Source organism: Cebidichthys violaceus, unplaced genomic scaffold (genome assembly GCF_023349555.1).
Source record: "Cebidichthys violaceus isolate CVI_PGR_0920_01 unplaced genomic scaffold, fCebVio1.0.p SCAF_10, whole genome shotgun sequence".
Classification (NCBI taxonomy): Eukaryota; Metazoa; Chordata; class Actinopteri; order Perciformes; family Stichaeidae; genus Cebidichthys; species Cebidichthys violaceus.
In genome coordinates this window covers 15,916,097-15,933,711 of record NW_027176263.1, presented here as the reverse complement: position 1 = coordinate 15,933,711, position 17,615 = coordinate 15,916,097, and the positions used below count along the sequence as shown (strand labels likewise).

The window sequence follows — 17,615 nt, the reverse complement described above, 5'->3', positions numbered from 1 at the left end:
TTCAACCAAAGTCCAGTCTTGCGTGTAGATTGTGGGGGTACTTTTGATACCAAGGTCAGAGGTCACAGAACAAGCAGTCTTCCGGTACCTTACCCACACTGAGGAGGGGGGGGGGTATCGGTTAGGCAGCGGGGCCTTACACCTTTTCATTGACGTTAATATAGTAGAGATAGTGTCACATTACTCTGATGTCAAACAGATAAAAGACTCAATAATCTGCAGCTTTTCACGCTGAGCTAAATTGATCTGTTGTTTTCTGCTCAACTGTTTTTTCTTCTTTGTTTTCGTGTAAACTTTTAATTTCACTTCATTCTCCCTCCAAAGTTTTCCTCCAGTGGTCAGAGGGAGTAACTGCAGCACTCCACTCAACACTGTTCATATTAATACACGCAACAGCATACTAGTGTTTCCTGTGAATCCTTTCAGAATAAAGCTCCCCACTTCCTGTCTGTTCAGAGTGTAGCAGCAGAATGAAACACATTTCAGTTCTATAGACACCAGAGAAGAAGACCCCCACATATCTTCGCTCACTAATCATCATCTCCAATAGAAAACACAATTTACACTGTCGCAATTTCAATTAATTCAATCATTGTGCTTCAGAACAATCACCAGGACATTCAACAGTGGTTATATTTTGTGGCATTTTTTTAACCTCCCTGTTAGAAATAACTGAGATGAGAAAACTTTTAAATGTAAAAACATATTTATTGAACAGACACTAATAATAATTCAGCTGAATGGATAGAGCTCTTTCCCAATGGATGGTTCGGAGTTGAATAGACAAAACAGAGTATATATATATATACATATACATATATATATATATATATATACATATATATATATATATATATATATATATATATATATATATATATACATATATATATACATACATATACATATATATATACATATATACATATATATACACATATATATATACATATATATGTTTATATATATGTATATATGCGTATATATATGTATATATACATATACATATATATATACGTATATATATACACATATGCAGCTTTACACTCCTCAGTATGTGTATCTTTACAGCAGTCACACTGGTTATTATGGTAAAATGATGACGTCATCAGTGGTGTCCCCCACTCTGGATATCATTTAAATATGTGAACACAGTTCATGAATCTATTGAAGGTTTCTCATGGTGGACCTGCATCATGATGAGGACTCATAATGAGGATCTGGAGCTGTCTCACTTTTGATAACTTTCACAGTTTATATGTGCAGGTGGTGCAGATGGAGGAAGCAGAGAGTGAGACAGTGTCCACGGTGTCTCCATTTCACTCTGTGTCTCACAGCACAGTCCAGTTCACTGCACACATTTTACACACAAACATCTGAAAACTAAAATCATACTTGGTGATAAATGTACATTATTAGAAGATATTATTGAAAACTATTGATGCAACTCTTTACTGTTTTGTGATGTAATCTTGGATTTCTTCAATCAATGATGATAATATCAACAATTAGTTACCAAACTGACAGACTGATGGAATATTGAGAAGACTTTGATTTAACATTTGATTTGTTTTATATTAACACAGAACTTTTGTTCTTTAAACCGTAGCAGCAAAAAAAACTATGTTGATCTAAGTTGGAACTTTATTTTGAAAAGAGACCATATGCATGTAAAAAGCACACTTAATTTCCTGTTGACACGGAAGTTTATTTTGAAAAGAAACTCTGCATGTAACAGGTGGAAACTGAGCCCCCGTCCCTGACTCGTCCACATCTGAAGCTAGAGGGGAACGTAGAACAGAGCGTTTGGATTTCACCATTTGGGAGTGACAACGTGTTCACTACTGGTGGACTGGACTCTCTTCACTGGTTACCAGCAAAGTACTGGATCCAGTTTGAAGAGGATTTTATTTGTTGTTAAAGCACTGTTCTACCTCTGAACTGTGAGATCTGCTGACCAATCACTGCTCTTCATTCTACACTCCAGTTCAAATCCTTAAAGTCTCTAAACTGTGGAACAGTTTCTCACTATTAGAAATGTTTCTTTCTTTACCTCTCTCTCTTTTCTTCAGCCTTTAAATAGTCATTATGAATACATCACCGCTCCCTCTGTTTCTTTCTTTTTATGTTTTCTTCTCTTTGCAGTGCTGTTATTTTTGAATTATTCATTACATGCTTTTATTATCATTATTATCATTATTATTTCTTTGTTTTCAATTGATTGTAATAATCAATCAAATAATCTCATCTGTTAAAAGTGTGTGTGTGTGTGTGTGTGTGTGTGTGTGTGTGTGTGTGTGTGTGTGTGTGTGTGTGTGTGTGTGTGTGTGTCACATACTACAGACCAGGCAGCTTGATTCAAAGAAAATACTTCAATAAAGAAAAGTGCTGACAAGTCAGGAGTCCAAACAAACAGACAGGAAACAAAAGTCCAAAGAGAAACGAAGGATGAAAGAAGTGAGAACAACAGAAGAGAAACTAATGAGACAATAAGACACAGGTGTGCAGACATGAGGGCAGCTGGAAGCTGATTGGTGGAAGAAACAAAGAGAACAGAGCAAAGCTGATGAGACCAATCAGACACAGGTGATCCACAGAAAAACACAGAGACACGAAGTCAAAGCAAACACAAAAGGAAGGGAACTTCAAAATAAAACAGTCAACATACTCAAAGCCATATATTTTTATATATAATAAATTTAGTGAGTTTTTTTTCCCTCCAAAAGGTAACTTAACTAATGAAAACTGAAAACAGCTTCAACTCAGTCAGCAGTTACATAATCATCAGTCTATACACAGTGTAAATACATGTATACACTGTATATAGACATGTTTATACTGTGTGTATATATATGTATATATATATATATATATATATATATATATATATATATTTAACCTGCCACACACTCTGTCCCAGTTGATTTTTCAATAAAGTTAAAATCGAATTAAATGTAACAACTGAATGCGTCTCAGTTCATTTCCTTGTTTAATTTAATTAAAGATAATTAATAATAATAATTCACCTCCAGGTCTGAGTCTTAGTCCACTGCACAATGTAAAGAAATGCAAAGAGAAGTGTTGAAGAGGCTGAGAGATGAAACCAGGCCCACTCAGGTTAAAGTAGCTGAGCTGTGGCTGTAATGCTACACAGAGGTTACTGAACCAGTTCAATGTGAAGACGCTGTAGTGAGAGGAGAGGAGTCTGATTAAAGGGCCTCAACATTACTTTATTTCATCACGTTGATTAGTCCCAAATGCTCTCACAATGTTAAACTGTGCTCAGAACTTATGTTCTTTGCACTACTCTGAGACTTGTTCTCTCCGACCACTCGGGTTAACACTCCCTCTGATCACCAGACACTTAGAAACATCGGACTACAAGTTACTCAGTGTGCATGGATCTAAACCGGCTGGCAGAGATCCTGACGACTAACGAGGGCCAAAGCAAAGGAAGCAGAGACACAAAGATGTTGAAGATGCTCTGGTGTTTGGAACAGGCTGAAGACCTCAGACCAGTATCCTGCTGGTCCAGTCCTCAGTGTTCTGGTCTGGCTCTAAGACCACAGTGAATAAGGGGAGCACACGAGAGGATTAACTAAAGAAAGAAGTTTAATTTAACAAAGATTTAATTAGTCTAACAGATGTAACATGTGAACTCTAACAAAGGATACTAGCAGGGACACATACTGCCAGGTTAACTAAGGTAGTGATACGTTATATTATTATAAAAATGTGATAAAAGTATACAGCAGATCAAATGTCCAACGTAGCACAAGGTGGTGTAGCGGACCCCAGCCGGACAATGGTGACGCGTACTGATGTTTCCAGAGGCCTTTATTTATGCTCAACTCTCATCCTTATGTTGATGAACACAAATCTACTTTTTCTCCTTTTAACCAATCTCCAGAAAACACTGTAAGAGCTACGGAACAGATACAACATAAATTAACTGTTATGAGTATAAACATTCATTAAATTACATTTAAATATACATGTGGACATTAATCAAACTTTTCTCACATAACAGCATATTTAAAAACGAAATCTAGCATTAGATTAAAACTACAGTTTAGTCATTCAGCCATGTTAAGCTAACATTAGCATCTAGTTAAAACAGTAATACATCAAACACACAATAAACACACAACACGTTCCCGTTCCAGCTAGGAGCTTAACCGTTATTAAAGAAACTCTTATTGTGGAGGAATATCTTATGAACACTTTTCTTTATATGAAAACAAGTTACTTTACTCTGACGAGATGTGTATCTGCTTCCGGTTTTGCCAGAAAGACTTCAAAATAATGGACGGAAAACGTAAAAGGCACTTATAAAATAAAAGCTAGCAGGAAGTGATTATCTTAGGTAACTAGCAAATAAAGGTTTGTAGGAAATATTCACCTTACTAACAGAACCTCTTAAGAGTCATTTACAGGTGGTGACGGGGAAAAGAAGGATGGGGCGGGGCTTATAGACCGGAAGCAGTGACCAGCTGACTACAATTCCTTGATGGTCTCAAGCTCCAACCAACCAGGAACCAGGACCACTGAAAGACAGACAACACAGCAACACAACACTCAGAAGCAGAGGCCGTCACACAGGGAGTCAAACATAGAGAAGAAATACCCACAATTGTTCAGAACATGTTAAGACGTTGTCAAAGTAACGTGATGTGTCACAGCAAAGAGCTGTCCCATTCCTATTTATACCATCTCAAGCCCTTCTGCCTCTCACACTGAAACATTTACCAGGTGACCAGTTACAACCCCCGTCAGTGTGGGTGAAGTCAGCATAGCTTCAAACACTAGCTGCTGTTGCATCACTTATTTCAGGCTCAGAAGTCGATCCTCCCGACAGCCGGATATCAACAGATTGTGTGAGCAACAGGTGGAGGAGGAATGGAAGTACTCCAGGATGGACCTGTTTAAGGACCACCACTGGAGGAGTAACCCCGTGTGGTTGGGAACCTTCAGGACCCTGACCCTATCACCCTACATTTAGATGCTAATCTGACCCCTACTGCTTCACCACAAACACAACAGCTAATGTCTAAGTCCTGTAATCACATGAACAATTAACTCTTATTTCTAAGGTTTCTGTCAGGTCTTCCTGGTGGAACATCAGTCAGGATGTCTCCTAAACATTTACCATGGTTACAGCATCTGACCTTACATCCTGTTTCCTAAACTGACAAAGATCAGAGCAAAGTATGTTAAATCAAGATTATCTCATTTACTCATCTTAACCAATGGTGATTATAAAAGCATATATGATCACACATTAATACATGAATGAAGATCACTGAAACATTATCATCATTAAATGAACACACGATGAGTAATAATACAAATTAAAGAATGAAAAGTTAAATCATGACATTCTAAATTATAATATATTTCCATTTAATAAACAGCTGAGTTGGTTCTTGATCAGTAGTTTGGTTCAAACTTATTTTGTTTCTCTTTTGATTTGTTTCTATGAGTTTCCCCAAACTAGCACACAGTCATTGATGAATGAAGTAAAAGTGAACAATACAACGTGAAGAATGAAGCTGGATTTAACAAATCCTTCATTTTATACAGTGCTGGGATGGATTTGGACATTTTTGCTTTGACATGATGATGTTTAAGTGGTTTATTATCTAGAATCATACAAAACTTTGATTTCTTTGAATTTCAACGTCACTTCTCAAAGTTTGTTCATTTGTTACACAATGGTCAAAGATGATGAATTTACATACACAAAGTAAAAGATGTTTCACAGCTTCTCTCAGACAACACATCATTTCAGGTCATTACATGGACCTCGCTCACCTCCTTCAGACATCCATCTGCAACACCACAAGTCCCAGAGAGCTCTCAACCCCCCAGAGTCCAGACCAGCTCAGGTACCCCTCACCTGCTCCAACTGCATTTACAACCACTGAGAGATCAGGTTGGTACTAACATCAGCTGTGTGTGATCCTGTACAGACTGAACTATCTGGTCAGCAGAGAGAAAGTTTCTCTACCAGGAGGAGACTCTCCCTCCTACAGAGAACACAGAGACACTGAGGAAACAGACCAGGACCCGAACCCAAACCCAGGATATAGAGGTTCAGTGAATGTGGTGTTGAAGGTGTGGAGGTGGCTCAGTGTGTCAGAGGAGACTCTGTAGAAGGACAGAGAGCCAGCAGGACAGTCCACATACACTGCTACTCTACCAGAGGAGGAGGAGAAGGAGGAGGCGGTGATGAGTGTTGCTGTCTTATTGTGACAGACAGAGCAACCATCATCAGAGCAATCCAGTCTCCAGGACTGATCATTCCATCCAAACCTACAGTCTCTACTGCCTCCTCTCCTTCTGATTCCTCTGTAACTCACTGATATAGAAACTCTTCCTCTCCACTCAACCTCCCAGTAACAGCGACCAGTCAGACCAGTTCTACACAGCAGCTGATGACAGACATCAAATCTGTCTGGATGTTCAGGATATGACTGATCCTCCTCCACATGTGTCACCTTCCTGTTGTTGTCAGACAGTTTGAGTTTTCTGTTTACTGTGTTTGTGTCGAGTGTGAGTTCACAGGAATCTGATGTAGAGAACAAGACACAATACAGCTACAGTTATTAATCTATCATCTGTTGATGATGACATCAGAGATGTGAATGAGTGATGTCACAGTTTGAAGATGCTTTGTTTTCATGAATCAAATTCAAAGCACACTTACACTTCCTCAGACCTGGTCTGAACCATCGGACTCCAGCAGGCTCCACCCTGAAAGGAGGAGGGGGGTCAGAGCAGCATGGAAACATGGACATTACATCGCTCTCATACACAGAGCTTTGTTCTTCATGTTCACATGGAGCACTTGTTATTAATCAGCTCATATTCTTTTACTTCACTGGAGCTTCTTCTGATTGGCCCATGATGACAGCTCATTATGTTCAATTATTCATGATATAACATTATCAGTATTATATTGACAATCATCATCCATTTAAACACAACATCTGACATATTATCAGCTTATAAAGTAGTTGTGTCGAACATGATATCAACCAGCTGCTTCCACATCCAGCAGTTACACATCACCATGATGATTCATCAGGAGTCTTTTGTGTTTGTGTCACCTGATGAACGGAAGTTCACTATTCTCTCTCTTTTTGCTCTGTTTTTGGTCTCCACCACCTCCTGAGGGAAACATCTGTCTCTTTAGCTGCTAAATGCTCCACTATGTTCACCAGCTAGTCTCTAACTGAGTCTGTCTGCTGAGCAGGTAGTGAACAGTGGCTTCATCACAGCTTGTTGGATGAAAACAGCTGCTGCTGGAAACACTGACCTGAACCAAACAGAAAATGTGCTGCAGGACCAAAAGTAGGAGCTAAAAGAGGCTAAAAAGCTCTGTAGAGCTGCAGAGATGGAGACAATTATCTGTGGGTTCATCACCACTACACAACTCTTCACCATTACACAGAGTCAGCTAATCCATTGTCAATATAGAAGTATTGATTGTTGGATGTTTTGGTCCTGACAAGCGACCTCTTGTGTTTGTGTAGTAATGACTGTTGTCTCTCAGAAGTAAAGGAGAAAGTAGCCTGAAATCACTACAGCACCACAAACCCTCTGAGAGGAGGTCAGGGTGGATGGTTGGATGCACGCAGCTGTTCACATCCCGTCTCCTAGCAACAGTCAACACTGGTTTCTATTATCTGTAATCTGGGGGTGAAAATATTACAGTTCAAGTCCGTCTGCAGCCACAGAGCACTGCCTGTGTCCCCCTAGAACTTTGGTCCAGTCCTAAATAAACCTCTTTGGGCTCTGACACACCATGTCCACAATCAGCTGTTGGTTCTTCACTGAGCGTTTGTGGCCGACAGTCATCTGTAGTTTCAACAAGTCGACTCTGATCAGCCAGAGAACTGGCTCTCAGCGCAAAACAAACCACGAACAGGTAAAGCTGAACTCCTTTAAAAACAGAAAAACATTCCTATTGTGATGATTTATCAAGACGGTTTCAACAGATGGTTTCTGTCTGTTTGTCTTTTCACAATAATGTCTGGACTAAAGGGCAACACACACACACAAGCATCAAAACATCATCTATTGTTTGATATGAGCGCACAAATCTGCAGTGTGACGTGTCAGGATACACCACTGTCCTATTTTCTAATGTTGAAACAAGACAACGCTCCAGAAAAACAACAGTTTCATCAACTTCCCTCCCTGTTTTGGCTCATCCTGGCTACTGTTCCCTGACTACTTCTGTCTGTATTGATGGTCTGATGTGGGACACAAACAGTTTGATGAGTCTTTGATAGTTGAGGTCAGCTTGGTGTGTCAGGGTCATATTAACCAGGCTGACAGTGTGACAGAGAAAAAGTCTCCAGCTCTAACTCCTCTATCAGACTGATTGTCTGTGGCTGCAGCAGGCCTCTTCATACCTGAGAGTTTCCAGTCTCCAGTGTGGATCCTCCAGTCCGCCAGACAGCAGCTTCACTCCTGAGTCTCCTGGATGATTGTAGCGCAGGTCCAGCTCTCTCAGATGGGAGGGGTTGGAGCTCAGAGCTGAGGCCAGAGAAGCACAGCCTTCCTCCGTGATCAGACAGCCCGACAGGCTGCAAACACAAAACACACATGTCACATGATCTGAGGGAACTGTGAGGGCCGGAAGGTTTATGTTTATTACAGTCATCACAAATCTGTTTGTGTGTAAACTTTAAACTTAGGAGTTAGTCCAAGAAAAGTAATCCACAGGGTCACCTGAGAGTCTCCAGTGTACAGTGTGGACTATCCAGTCCGCCAGACAGCAGCTTCACTCCTGAATCCTGCAGGTTGTTGTTACTCAGGTCCAGCTCTCTCAGACTAGAGGACTGGGAGTTAAGAACTGAGGACAGAGCTTCACAGCTACTCTCTGATAGGTTACAGTCACTCAGTCTGAAGAGACAATGATGAAGAAAAAATAAACAATGAGTAGAAAAGATAGCAGCGTCTTTAAGTTATAATATATGAATCTAACAGTCTGTGTACTTACAGAGCTTTGTTTGAGGCTTTGACCACTGGCAGCAGCCTCAGAAGAGCCTCCTCTGAAGCAGAATATTTCTTCAGGTCAAACACATCCAGATCTTTTTCTGATGACAATAAAATGAAGACCAGAGCTGACCACTGAGAAGGAGACAGTTCATCTGTGGAGAGAAGTCCTGAACTCAGGGATTGTTGGATCTCCTCCACTAGAGAACCATCATTCAGTTCATTCAGACAGTGGAACAGATTGATGCTTTTCTCTGGAGACGCATCCTCACTGATCTTCTTCTTGATGTACTGGACTGTTTCCTGATTGGTCTGTGAGCTACTTCCTGTCTGTGTCAGCAGACCTCGGAGGAGAGTCTGATTGGTCTCCCGTGAAAGACCCAGAAAAAAGCGGAGGAACAAGTCCAGGTGTCCATTTGGACTCTGTAAGGCCTTGTCCACAGCACTCTGGTAGAGATGTGTTAGTTCAGGTTTGTCTCTAGAGACTTCAGACAACCGGGAGGTTGTTTGTTCTTCTGACAGCAGATTGACTCCAGAGTTGATGAAGATCAGATGGACATGAAGAGCAGCCAGAAACTCCTGAATACTCAGATGAACGAAGCAGAACACTTTGTCCTGGTACAGTCCTCTCTCCTCTCTAAAGATCTGTGTGAACACTCCTGAGTACACTGAGGCTGCTCTGATATCGATGTCACACTCTGTCAGGTCGGATTCATAGAAGATCAGGTTGCCTTTCTGCAGCTGATCAAAAGCCAGTTTTCCCAGAGACTCAGTCATCTTCCTGCTCTCTGGACTCCAGTGTGGATCTGTCTCAGCTCCTCCATCATACTTGACCTTCTTCAGTTTGGACTGAACCACCAGGAAGTGGATGTACATCTCAGTCAAGGTCTTGGGCAGCTCTCCTCCCTCTCTGGTCGTTAACACATCCTCCAGAACTGTAGCAGTGATCCAACAGAAGACTGGGATGTGGCACATGATGTGGAGGCTTCGTGAGGTCTTGATGTGGGAGATGATCCTGCTGGCCTGCTCCTCATCTCTGAATCTCTTCCTGAAGTACTCCTCCTTCTGTGGGTCGGTGAACCCTCTGACCTCTGTCACCATGCCAACACACTCAGAAGGGATCTGATTGGCTGCTGCAGGTCGTGTGGTTATCCAGAGGCGAGCAGAGGGAAGCAGTTTCCCCCTGAAGAGGTTTGTCAGCAGCACATCCACTGAGGTGGACTCTGTAACATCAGTCAGGATCTCATTGTTGTGGAAGTCCAGAGGAAGTCGACACTCATCCAGACCATCAAAGATGAACAGAACCAGGAACTCTTCAAACCTGCAGATTCCTGCTTCTTTGGTTTCAGTGAAGAAGTGATGAACAAGTTCCACCAAACTGTACTTTTTCTCTTTCAGCACATTCAGCTCTCTGAAAGTGAATGGAAATGTGAACTGTATGTCCTGGTTGGCTTTGTCTTCAGCCCAGTCCAGAGTGAACTTCTGTGTTAAGACTGTTTTCCCAATGCCAGCCACTCCCTTTGTCATCACTGTTCTGATTGGTTCCTCTCTTCCAGGTGAGGCTTTAAAGATGTCTTCTTGTCTGATGGTTGTTTCTGGTCTGTGTGGTTTCCTGGATGCCGTTTCAATCTGTCTGACCTCATGTTCATCATTGACCTCTGCAGTCCCTCCCTCTGTGATGTAGAGCTCTGTGTAGATCTGATTCAGAAGGGTTGGGTTTCCTGCTTTAGCGATCCCCTCAAACACACACTGGAACTTCTTCTTCAGGTTAGATTTGAGTTCACGCTGACCAACTGGAGCAAGAAGTCCTGAATGACTTCCTGAATAAAAACAAAGAACATCAATAAATAAATTATTATACAAATATAGCAACATATCTGAATATATTTTGGTCCGTCTCTTGAGACTTTAGTAAACGTCCCATTTATCCAGCATGTTAAATCTTTAGAGAAATCCTCTTACTGCTCTGCAGACAGTCAGCCAGCTCCTCCTGCTTCATTCTCCTCAGGAAGTGCAGTGTGATCTTCACAAATGCCTCTCTGCTGCTCCTCCTCTGCTCTTCATCCTCACCTTCCAGCACCTCCTCATCCTGCCTCTGACTCTCTAAGCATTCTGGGTAATCTGAACTCAGTCCCTTCTGGATCTTCTTCAGCTCATTCTTCACAAAAGTGACAATGTTCTCCTCCAGCAGCTGGAACACAATATTCTATGAATGACACAAACTAAAACCATGGAACCAAACATCAGATCCATGTTGGACAGACTGACAATCCACTGGTCTACAAAGTGCAGCATGGAGATGATTGTGAACAGAATAGATGTAAAAGTAGATGTACATGTACAGACCATAAATATGGAGTCCAGGTGTGTTTGATGCTGCTGGGCAGACTGACCTGTGGGAACCTCTGAGCTCTCCTGGTCCTCTCTGTGGAAGAATCATGAAGAATCAGTTCATATTGTGTCCACTGTGACGGCCCCAGGGCCTCTGCCGGAGTGTGTGTGTGTGTGTGGTGCTGTCTGTCTTTCAGTGTCCCTGGATTCAAGACTGAGGCCATCAAGGAAATTGGAGGCAGCTGGCCACTGCCTTCACCCTATAAGACCCGCCCCATCCTGAGGGAGACCCAGCTTCTTTCCACATGACATGCTGCACAGTGTTGGCAGCAAGATTCAATTTGTTATGGTCCGGCTCAAAACCATAACAAATGTCACGCAAACTCAGGCAAGGATTTAACCAAACAAATACTAACAAAAGGCCAGGACATTTGAAATGTGCAACAAAAATAAGCATTCTCGTAACGAATGGCAGTAGGCAAAACGTGCCATCAGTTCGACTAACGAAATCTTGCTGCCAACACTCTGTGCAGCACGTCAGGTGCCTCTAATTTCCTTGATGGCCTCAGTCTCGAATCCAGGGACAGACAGACAGACAGACAGACGGTAAAGGTCCATGAAGTGATATCTGGATGTGGATCAGATGAGTCCCTGTAGTGGTAAAGGTTTACTAGTCCTGCTGATCCCACTGAGAATCAACAGCACAGTCTTTCAGCTCACTGTTTTCTTCACTAGTCAGTTTGGTTTAGTCCCAACAGCTCTCACCAAACCCTCCATGTAGCTCTCCTTCCCTCACTGTACACTGCTGAAGTGCCCTGGAGCAAGGCACCCAGAACCTCCAGCTGCTCACAGCTCTCTTTATTTATTATTCCCTTAATTCATTTCCGTCACTTTTCATGTTAACAGCTGCGGTCGACATTATGAATATCTTCAGGAGAGACTGTCTGAACATGTGAGAAGTTATCTCCATATTAATTTAAACAACATCACGTCTCCCTCTCTCTATGATGGACGGCTTTTCACAACAAATAGAAAAACTTTAGATTAAGATGTCGTATTAAGTTCTTTCCTAGTATAACCTGACTCTTACTGTCAGCTACAGCTTACATCTGATCAGCACATGGAGGTTGTCCTTTAAAGTCAGTTAAATGTTGCTTTGACTGGTCGCTCTTCAAGGACAGACAGCTGGACTTGGGACAGTCTGGTCTCTGCTGCTGGACCCTGAAACAAAAACAGCACAGAAAAATTAGCATGTTGTAGAAAAACTGAAGATAAATGTTAAATCTTTAAACACTCAGATAGAAATGCCTTATTGTCAGTTACGAATTCTTACTTTCCATCAGACGATTTTTTTAAAGCAAGAGGATGCTCCATTGATGCATCACTTTTGAAGGACACACAGCTGGGTCCAGGTCCAGGAGATTCTGGACTCTGATGGATCCTGAAACAAAAACAGTATTGATACAAGTACATGTTGACTAAACTTTGTCCTTTATCCAAAATACTGAAGTAAAACATGTCAAGTGTCCACTTTATTAGGTAAATCAGTAGAATCTAAAACAATTCAATAAAACAGCTCTGCACTAAATGCTACCTTTACAAACATGATAATGTTCAGTTTTTGTGTCAGAAATGTGTTAATTCAGTTCTATGTTTATTACTGAAGTAACAGTTAAATGTGGTGTTGTACTGGAGTACATAATACTGACTCAGTTAAAGGTGGTTTGTACTGGACTACATTATGCTGAAATCTGTGTTTGAGGGTCAGATTAGAACCCCTCTGAATATAATGAAGTCTGGTAGAACACCACCAGTGACTTTGACCTCAGTGATAAAACATAATGAACTGAGTGAACTCCTCTGTGACGGTGTCAGTAAAAAGTGAACACTATGTGTGGACAGTTAGAGATGGTCATCTCACCTCTGAGCTTTGGTGTGGCTGGTTTTAGAGGGAGGGACTCCCTCCTCTCTGTCCTCACACTGATTCATAGCAGAGTCCACACCTTCACACAAACACAACAACATTATTTCTCTTCATCATGACAAACACACACAGCTCATTCACCTCAATACTAAAGACACTCATGGGACAGTTTCCATGTTGTTGTCACTTTGAGCTGCAGAGTCATCTCTAAGAAATGACATTCACAATGCTCTCTAGTCTTTGGCTTGTTTGAAGACTAGAGGAAGACACTTCATGTGGCTTTTTATTGGCATCTCTTAGGGGATGATGTCACTTTTCACTTCTATTTGACTGACTTTAAAAAGCTCTTCAACGTTTGAAATGTTCTTCTGTTTCCAAGAGACTTATTTTAAGACTACATGTGATACATGATCAATTTTGTACATCTAGGTCAGGAGTCGGCAACCTTTACTATCCAAAGAGCCATTTTGCCCTATTTTCCACCAAATAAAATTTGTCTGGAGCCGCAAAAGCTATTTGAGATCACAGTAATATATATATATATATATATATATATATATATATATATATATATATATATATATATATATATATATATATATATATATAGTTAGATTATATATACAAAAACTATAGTTTGTTGTATTTATAAAATTATAGAACAAGAATAAAGACAATTCTTGACATTTTATTGCCATTTCATTGTTATAACAATATCAAACTTATGAAGAGGAGAGTTTGCTGCAGCAGTTGAGAAATCGCTCTTTTTCTCTCATCTCCAGCGTGATACTTTTCAGCAAATGCCGTGTGTTTGTTCTGGAAGTGTCTTTCAACATTACATTTTTTGTTTGTAAATTTCTCGCCACATATTAAGCATACAGGTAAGCCAGCATCGTTGGCAGTGAAAGCAAATTAATACGTCCACGCAGAATTAAACTCAAACTTAAAGTCACGGAGGAATTTTCCTCCTTGACTTTTCTTTTTTTGGATTTATCCATTGATAGTTTACCGAGGGCGGGGGTCTGCAAATCATGATGAGCCACACACACATTTTTGTTGACAAAATATTAAAACATTTTTTATTTTCAGTGACACAGTATCACCTCAAACTCCAAGATAAGAGGTGTTCCCTTTGACAGATTGTCCACTGTGCAAAAAATAAAATAAAATGAATCGTTATTTATTTCCATGTTATTTTTTGTCCACACTATTACGTTTCCATTTGAAAACGCATATGTTTTGCTACATTTACATTTGAGTTTGAAAACTCCGGGGTTACCTCTTCGTGTGGACGCTCGTAAACGCATAAGTTTAGAAACGATGACGTAGACACCCACGTTCACTACTTGATTGGTTCTTAGCAGTCATGACGTGTCCTTCCCTGATTCGTCACGCCTCTATCACGTGACCGTTTCCCAAAAAATCCTAAACAACAGCCTTGAATACCGATCGACTACCAGGTTAATTTAACATGAACAACTGATTACAGGCGTTGCTGACCGTGTTGTCTTTACTAGCAGCTGTTGTTCAGTTAAAGTCTGCGGAGGAAACAGCTGTTAATTAATGGAGCGATTAGTGAGCGGCGTGTCCAGCGGAGGCATCAGACCTACGGAGAGAACGTCTGAAGTCACGGTTAGCGGCTTTGAGGACGATGGACACAAAACAAAGGACTTTCCTTTTTAATGCTTATTTTGTTCTGTACAACAAGTTAACAACCATAAACTATAAAGGAACAAAACATGGATTGCTCTCCAGTAGGACAGAGACTTCAGACACCAGCAGAGCTACGAGTGAGAACAGAAACCACGACACCGAGGAAACGAGTGAGAGACGTGTGATGACCACATTTATGGACCCATATTCTAGTAAACTATTATGTGCAAGTGTTAATATTAAAGTAAATTTGATGCGAGAGCGAGAGAGACCCCCGCAGTGCTAAGTCTGAAAAATGTAACTTCTAAAACTTTCCAGGAAATGTGTCCGTTTGAGTTTATAGAGGAATATTTTAGAGAAGATCTTAAGTATCAAACACAACCTTTCATTATTAGTGAGCCGCAACAGAGGGGCTGAAGAGCCGCGGGTTGCCGACCCCTGATCTAGGTGAAACATACTGCGAGGGCTGCATCGTTGAAATATTGTAGGGGGTGCTATTGAGCGACTTCCCACTCTAAAACAACATTATATAACTACAATTAGGACTCTAGATATGCGTTCCAAGTTTGTTGATGTCTGGAGCATTATTAGCCCCTGAAAAACACCTTTGTTGTTCATGGCAAAGAATGGGTTGCAACGGCTTTGTGGGCTGGCATTATGAACTTCTTACATTTGTGTGAAACTAATTTGAGTTCTGTTTACCTACTGAGAGTAGCAAGCCAAAGTATTGAGACTGTTACTTTCAGTTACCAGTAGGTGGTGCTATGACTCAAACATGTCATGTAGATGTAATTTAGATTAGTAAATAGACTATTAAAAATGACTTCTCATCTCGTGAGGAAAGAGCCTGGAAGACATTTAAATCAGGGAGTACAAAGTTAAAATAAATACCCACAATTGTACCTGATACTTTTTGACTTTGTCATGGTAACGTGATGTGTTCAAGCCCTCACAGCCTCTCACACTCAAACATCTACCAGGTGAAGTCAGTGAGTCCCTGAGAGTTCAGGGTTTAAAGTTTTAGGGGGGACTCTGGGATTGGGCCCAGATTTCATACAGAGGTGAGAGCCAATGTTGGGGCTCTTCAAAAGGGGGTGCTAGGGAGCCAGTTTCTCATACCGGCTGCTTGACCCCCATATCAGAACACTCAAACAAATATTATTATTATTATTATTATTATTATTATTATTATTATTATTATTATTATTATTATAATATCAACAATAATAACATGTATTATTACAGTATAACTATAATCATCATAATAAAAATCATAATGATAATAATAAGCATAATAATCATAATAATAATGATAGCAATGATAATATCAACAATAATATTATTAGTTATTATGATTATAACTATAATCATAATAATTAATAATGATTATAACAATAATAATGATAATAATATAATGGTGATAATAATAATAATAATAATAATAATCATAATATTGATAATAAGCATAATAATGATACTAATAATGCAAATAACAGATAACAAATAATGATATAATAATAATATGAATAATGATAATTATAATTATTATAATCATCGTAATAATAAACAATAGCTCCTCCTCTCTGGGTTCTAACCAAAATTAAGTTTCATATTGTACAGTATTACATCATCGTCCACTCTAACGCTACCACACATCCCTCCAAGGAGTACTTCCGGTGCGGATTTCAAAGTAAAGGATCGCGTGTCTTTTAGTTTACGTTATTTGCGATTAAGGAACAGAAGAGTAATTTAGGATCCTATTATTTAGACTCAGTACTATTTAGACTGCAATCAAAACTAATATGAAGTACTTTTACTGGGTACTTTTTGAATCCCACATTAAAGTTAGACAAAAAGAATGAACCTTGGTCTCTGGAAGGAACTTTGACATTAGATTATTCAAATAGTACACAGTAAGAGTACTTCATATTATATTTGACTGTAGTCTTAATAATAATAATAATAATAATAATAATAATAATAATAACTTAAATTACTGTTCTGTTCCTTAATCCCAAATAACGTAAAGTAAAGAGATCCTTTACTTTGAAATCCGGACCGGAAGTGCTCCTTGGAGGGATGTGCGGTAGTTTTAGAGCGGACGATGACGTAGTACTGTACATATGACACTTCACTTTAAATCCATTTGTATTCAGCTGACTGAAGAAAAAATATCAATATTAAGACTGAATTCAAAAGTCACTTTGGTTCCTTCACGAGGAGAGAAGGAGCGACACGCGGACTGAAGACTTTCTGATGTGTTGCTCTGTTCTTCTTCACTGGTCCTCCTCTGAAGTCCACTTGAACTAGTTTCTGCTGGACCTGAAGAACCAAAGAGTCCTCCAAAAGTCCATCAGTGAAAAGAGTCGCTTACTCACCTTTAGAAGCAGAGAAGAAGAAAGCTGCGACACCACGAGCTCCCTAAGTGGAACAGGAAGGAAGGGGCCGTCATGAGGACACCGGAACCAGTTTGACATGTTGCTGTGTATTTAAATTCATATCAAACAATATCCACCTTATCAATCATGCAATAAGGGGCCAAATATGAAATTATGTGTTGAAATAAACAATATGAATCACGAGGCATCAAGAAGAAGAAAAAACAAGAGAGACTTCAGAAAGAAAGCAGATATTCCCCCACATTTTTTTTTGTGTTTGACTAAAGAACATGTTTGATGTGATGAGAAGAACTATTAGA

The 17,615-nt window shown here is 40.0% G+C and overlaps 2 protein-coding genes across 3 annotated transcripts in view; one reads left to right on the top strand and one right to left on the bottom strand.

The window, feature by feature from the left end:
- The window catches only part of LOC137885337 (NLR family CARD domain-containing protein 3-like), a 105,937-nt gene that overhangs the window by 30,505 nt on the left and 57,817 nt on the right, over positions 1-17,615 (top strand). The gene's annotated exons all lie outside the window — the stretch shown is intronic.
- LOC137885324 (protein NLRC3-like) lies at positions 3,595-11,592 on the bottom strand. Of its 2 annotated transcripts, none has more exons than XM_068727547.1 (7): positions 11,403-11,592; positions 10,972-11,200; positions 9,014-10,829; positions 8,743-8,916; positions 8,424-8,597; positions 6,710-6,756; positions 3,595-6,571 (listed from the first exon to the last, which is right to left on the bottom strand). In XM_068727547.1, the coding sequence occupies exons 1-7, from the start codon at positions 11,562-11,564 to the stop codon at positions 6,030-6,032; spliced, it is 3,144 nt and encodes a 1,047-aa protein (XP_068583648.1). In that variant the 5' UTR covers positions 11,565-11,592; the 3' UTR covers positions 3,595-6,029. The 2 variants fall into 2 exon arrangements, with proteins under 2 accessions (XP_068583648.1, XP_068583654.1); XM_068727553.1 differs by having other exon boundaries at positions 9,014-10,817.

What these genes read in the sequence shown, in the direction of transcription:
- LOC137885324 (XM_068727547.1), bottom strand. Translation starts at nt 11,564, where the DNA reads ATGGCCTCAGTCTTGAATCCAGGGACACTGAAAGACAGACAGCACCAC. An exon ending in TGTACACTGGAGACTCTCAG is followed by an intron (nt 8,598 to 8,742) that starts GTGACCCTGTGG and finishes TTGTGTTTGCAG; the next exon opens with CCTGTCGGGCTGTCTGATCA. An exon ending in TGGAGACTGGAAACTCTCAG is followed by an intron (nt 6,757 to 8,423) that starts GTATGAAGAGGC and finishes TCCTCCTTTCAG; the next exon opens with GGTGGAGCCTGCTGGAGTCC.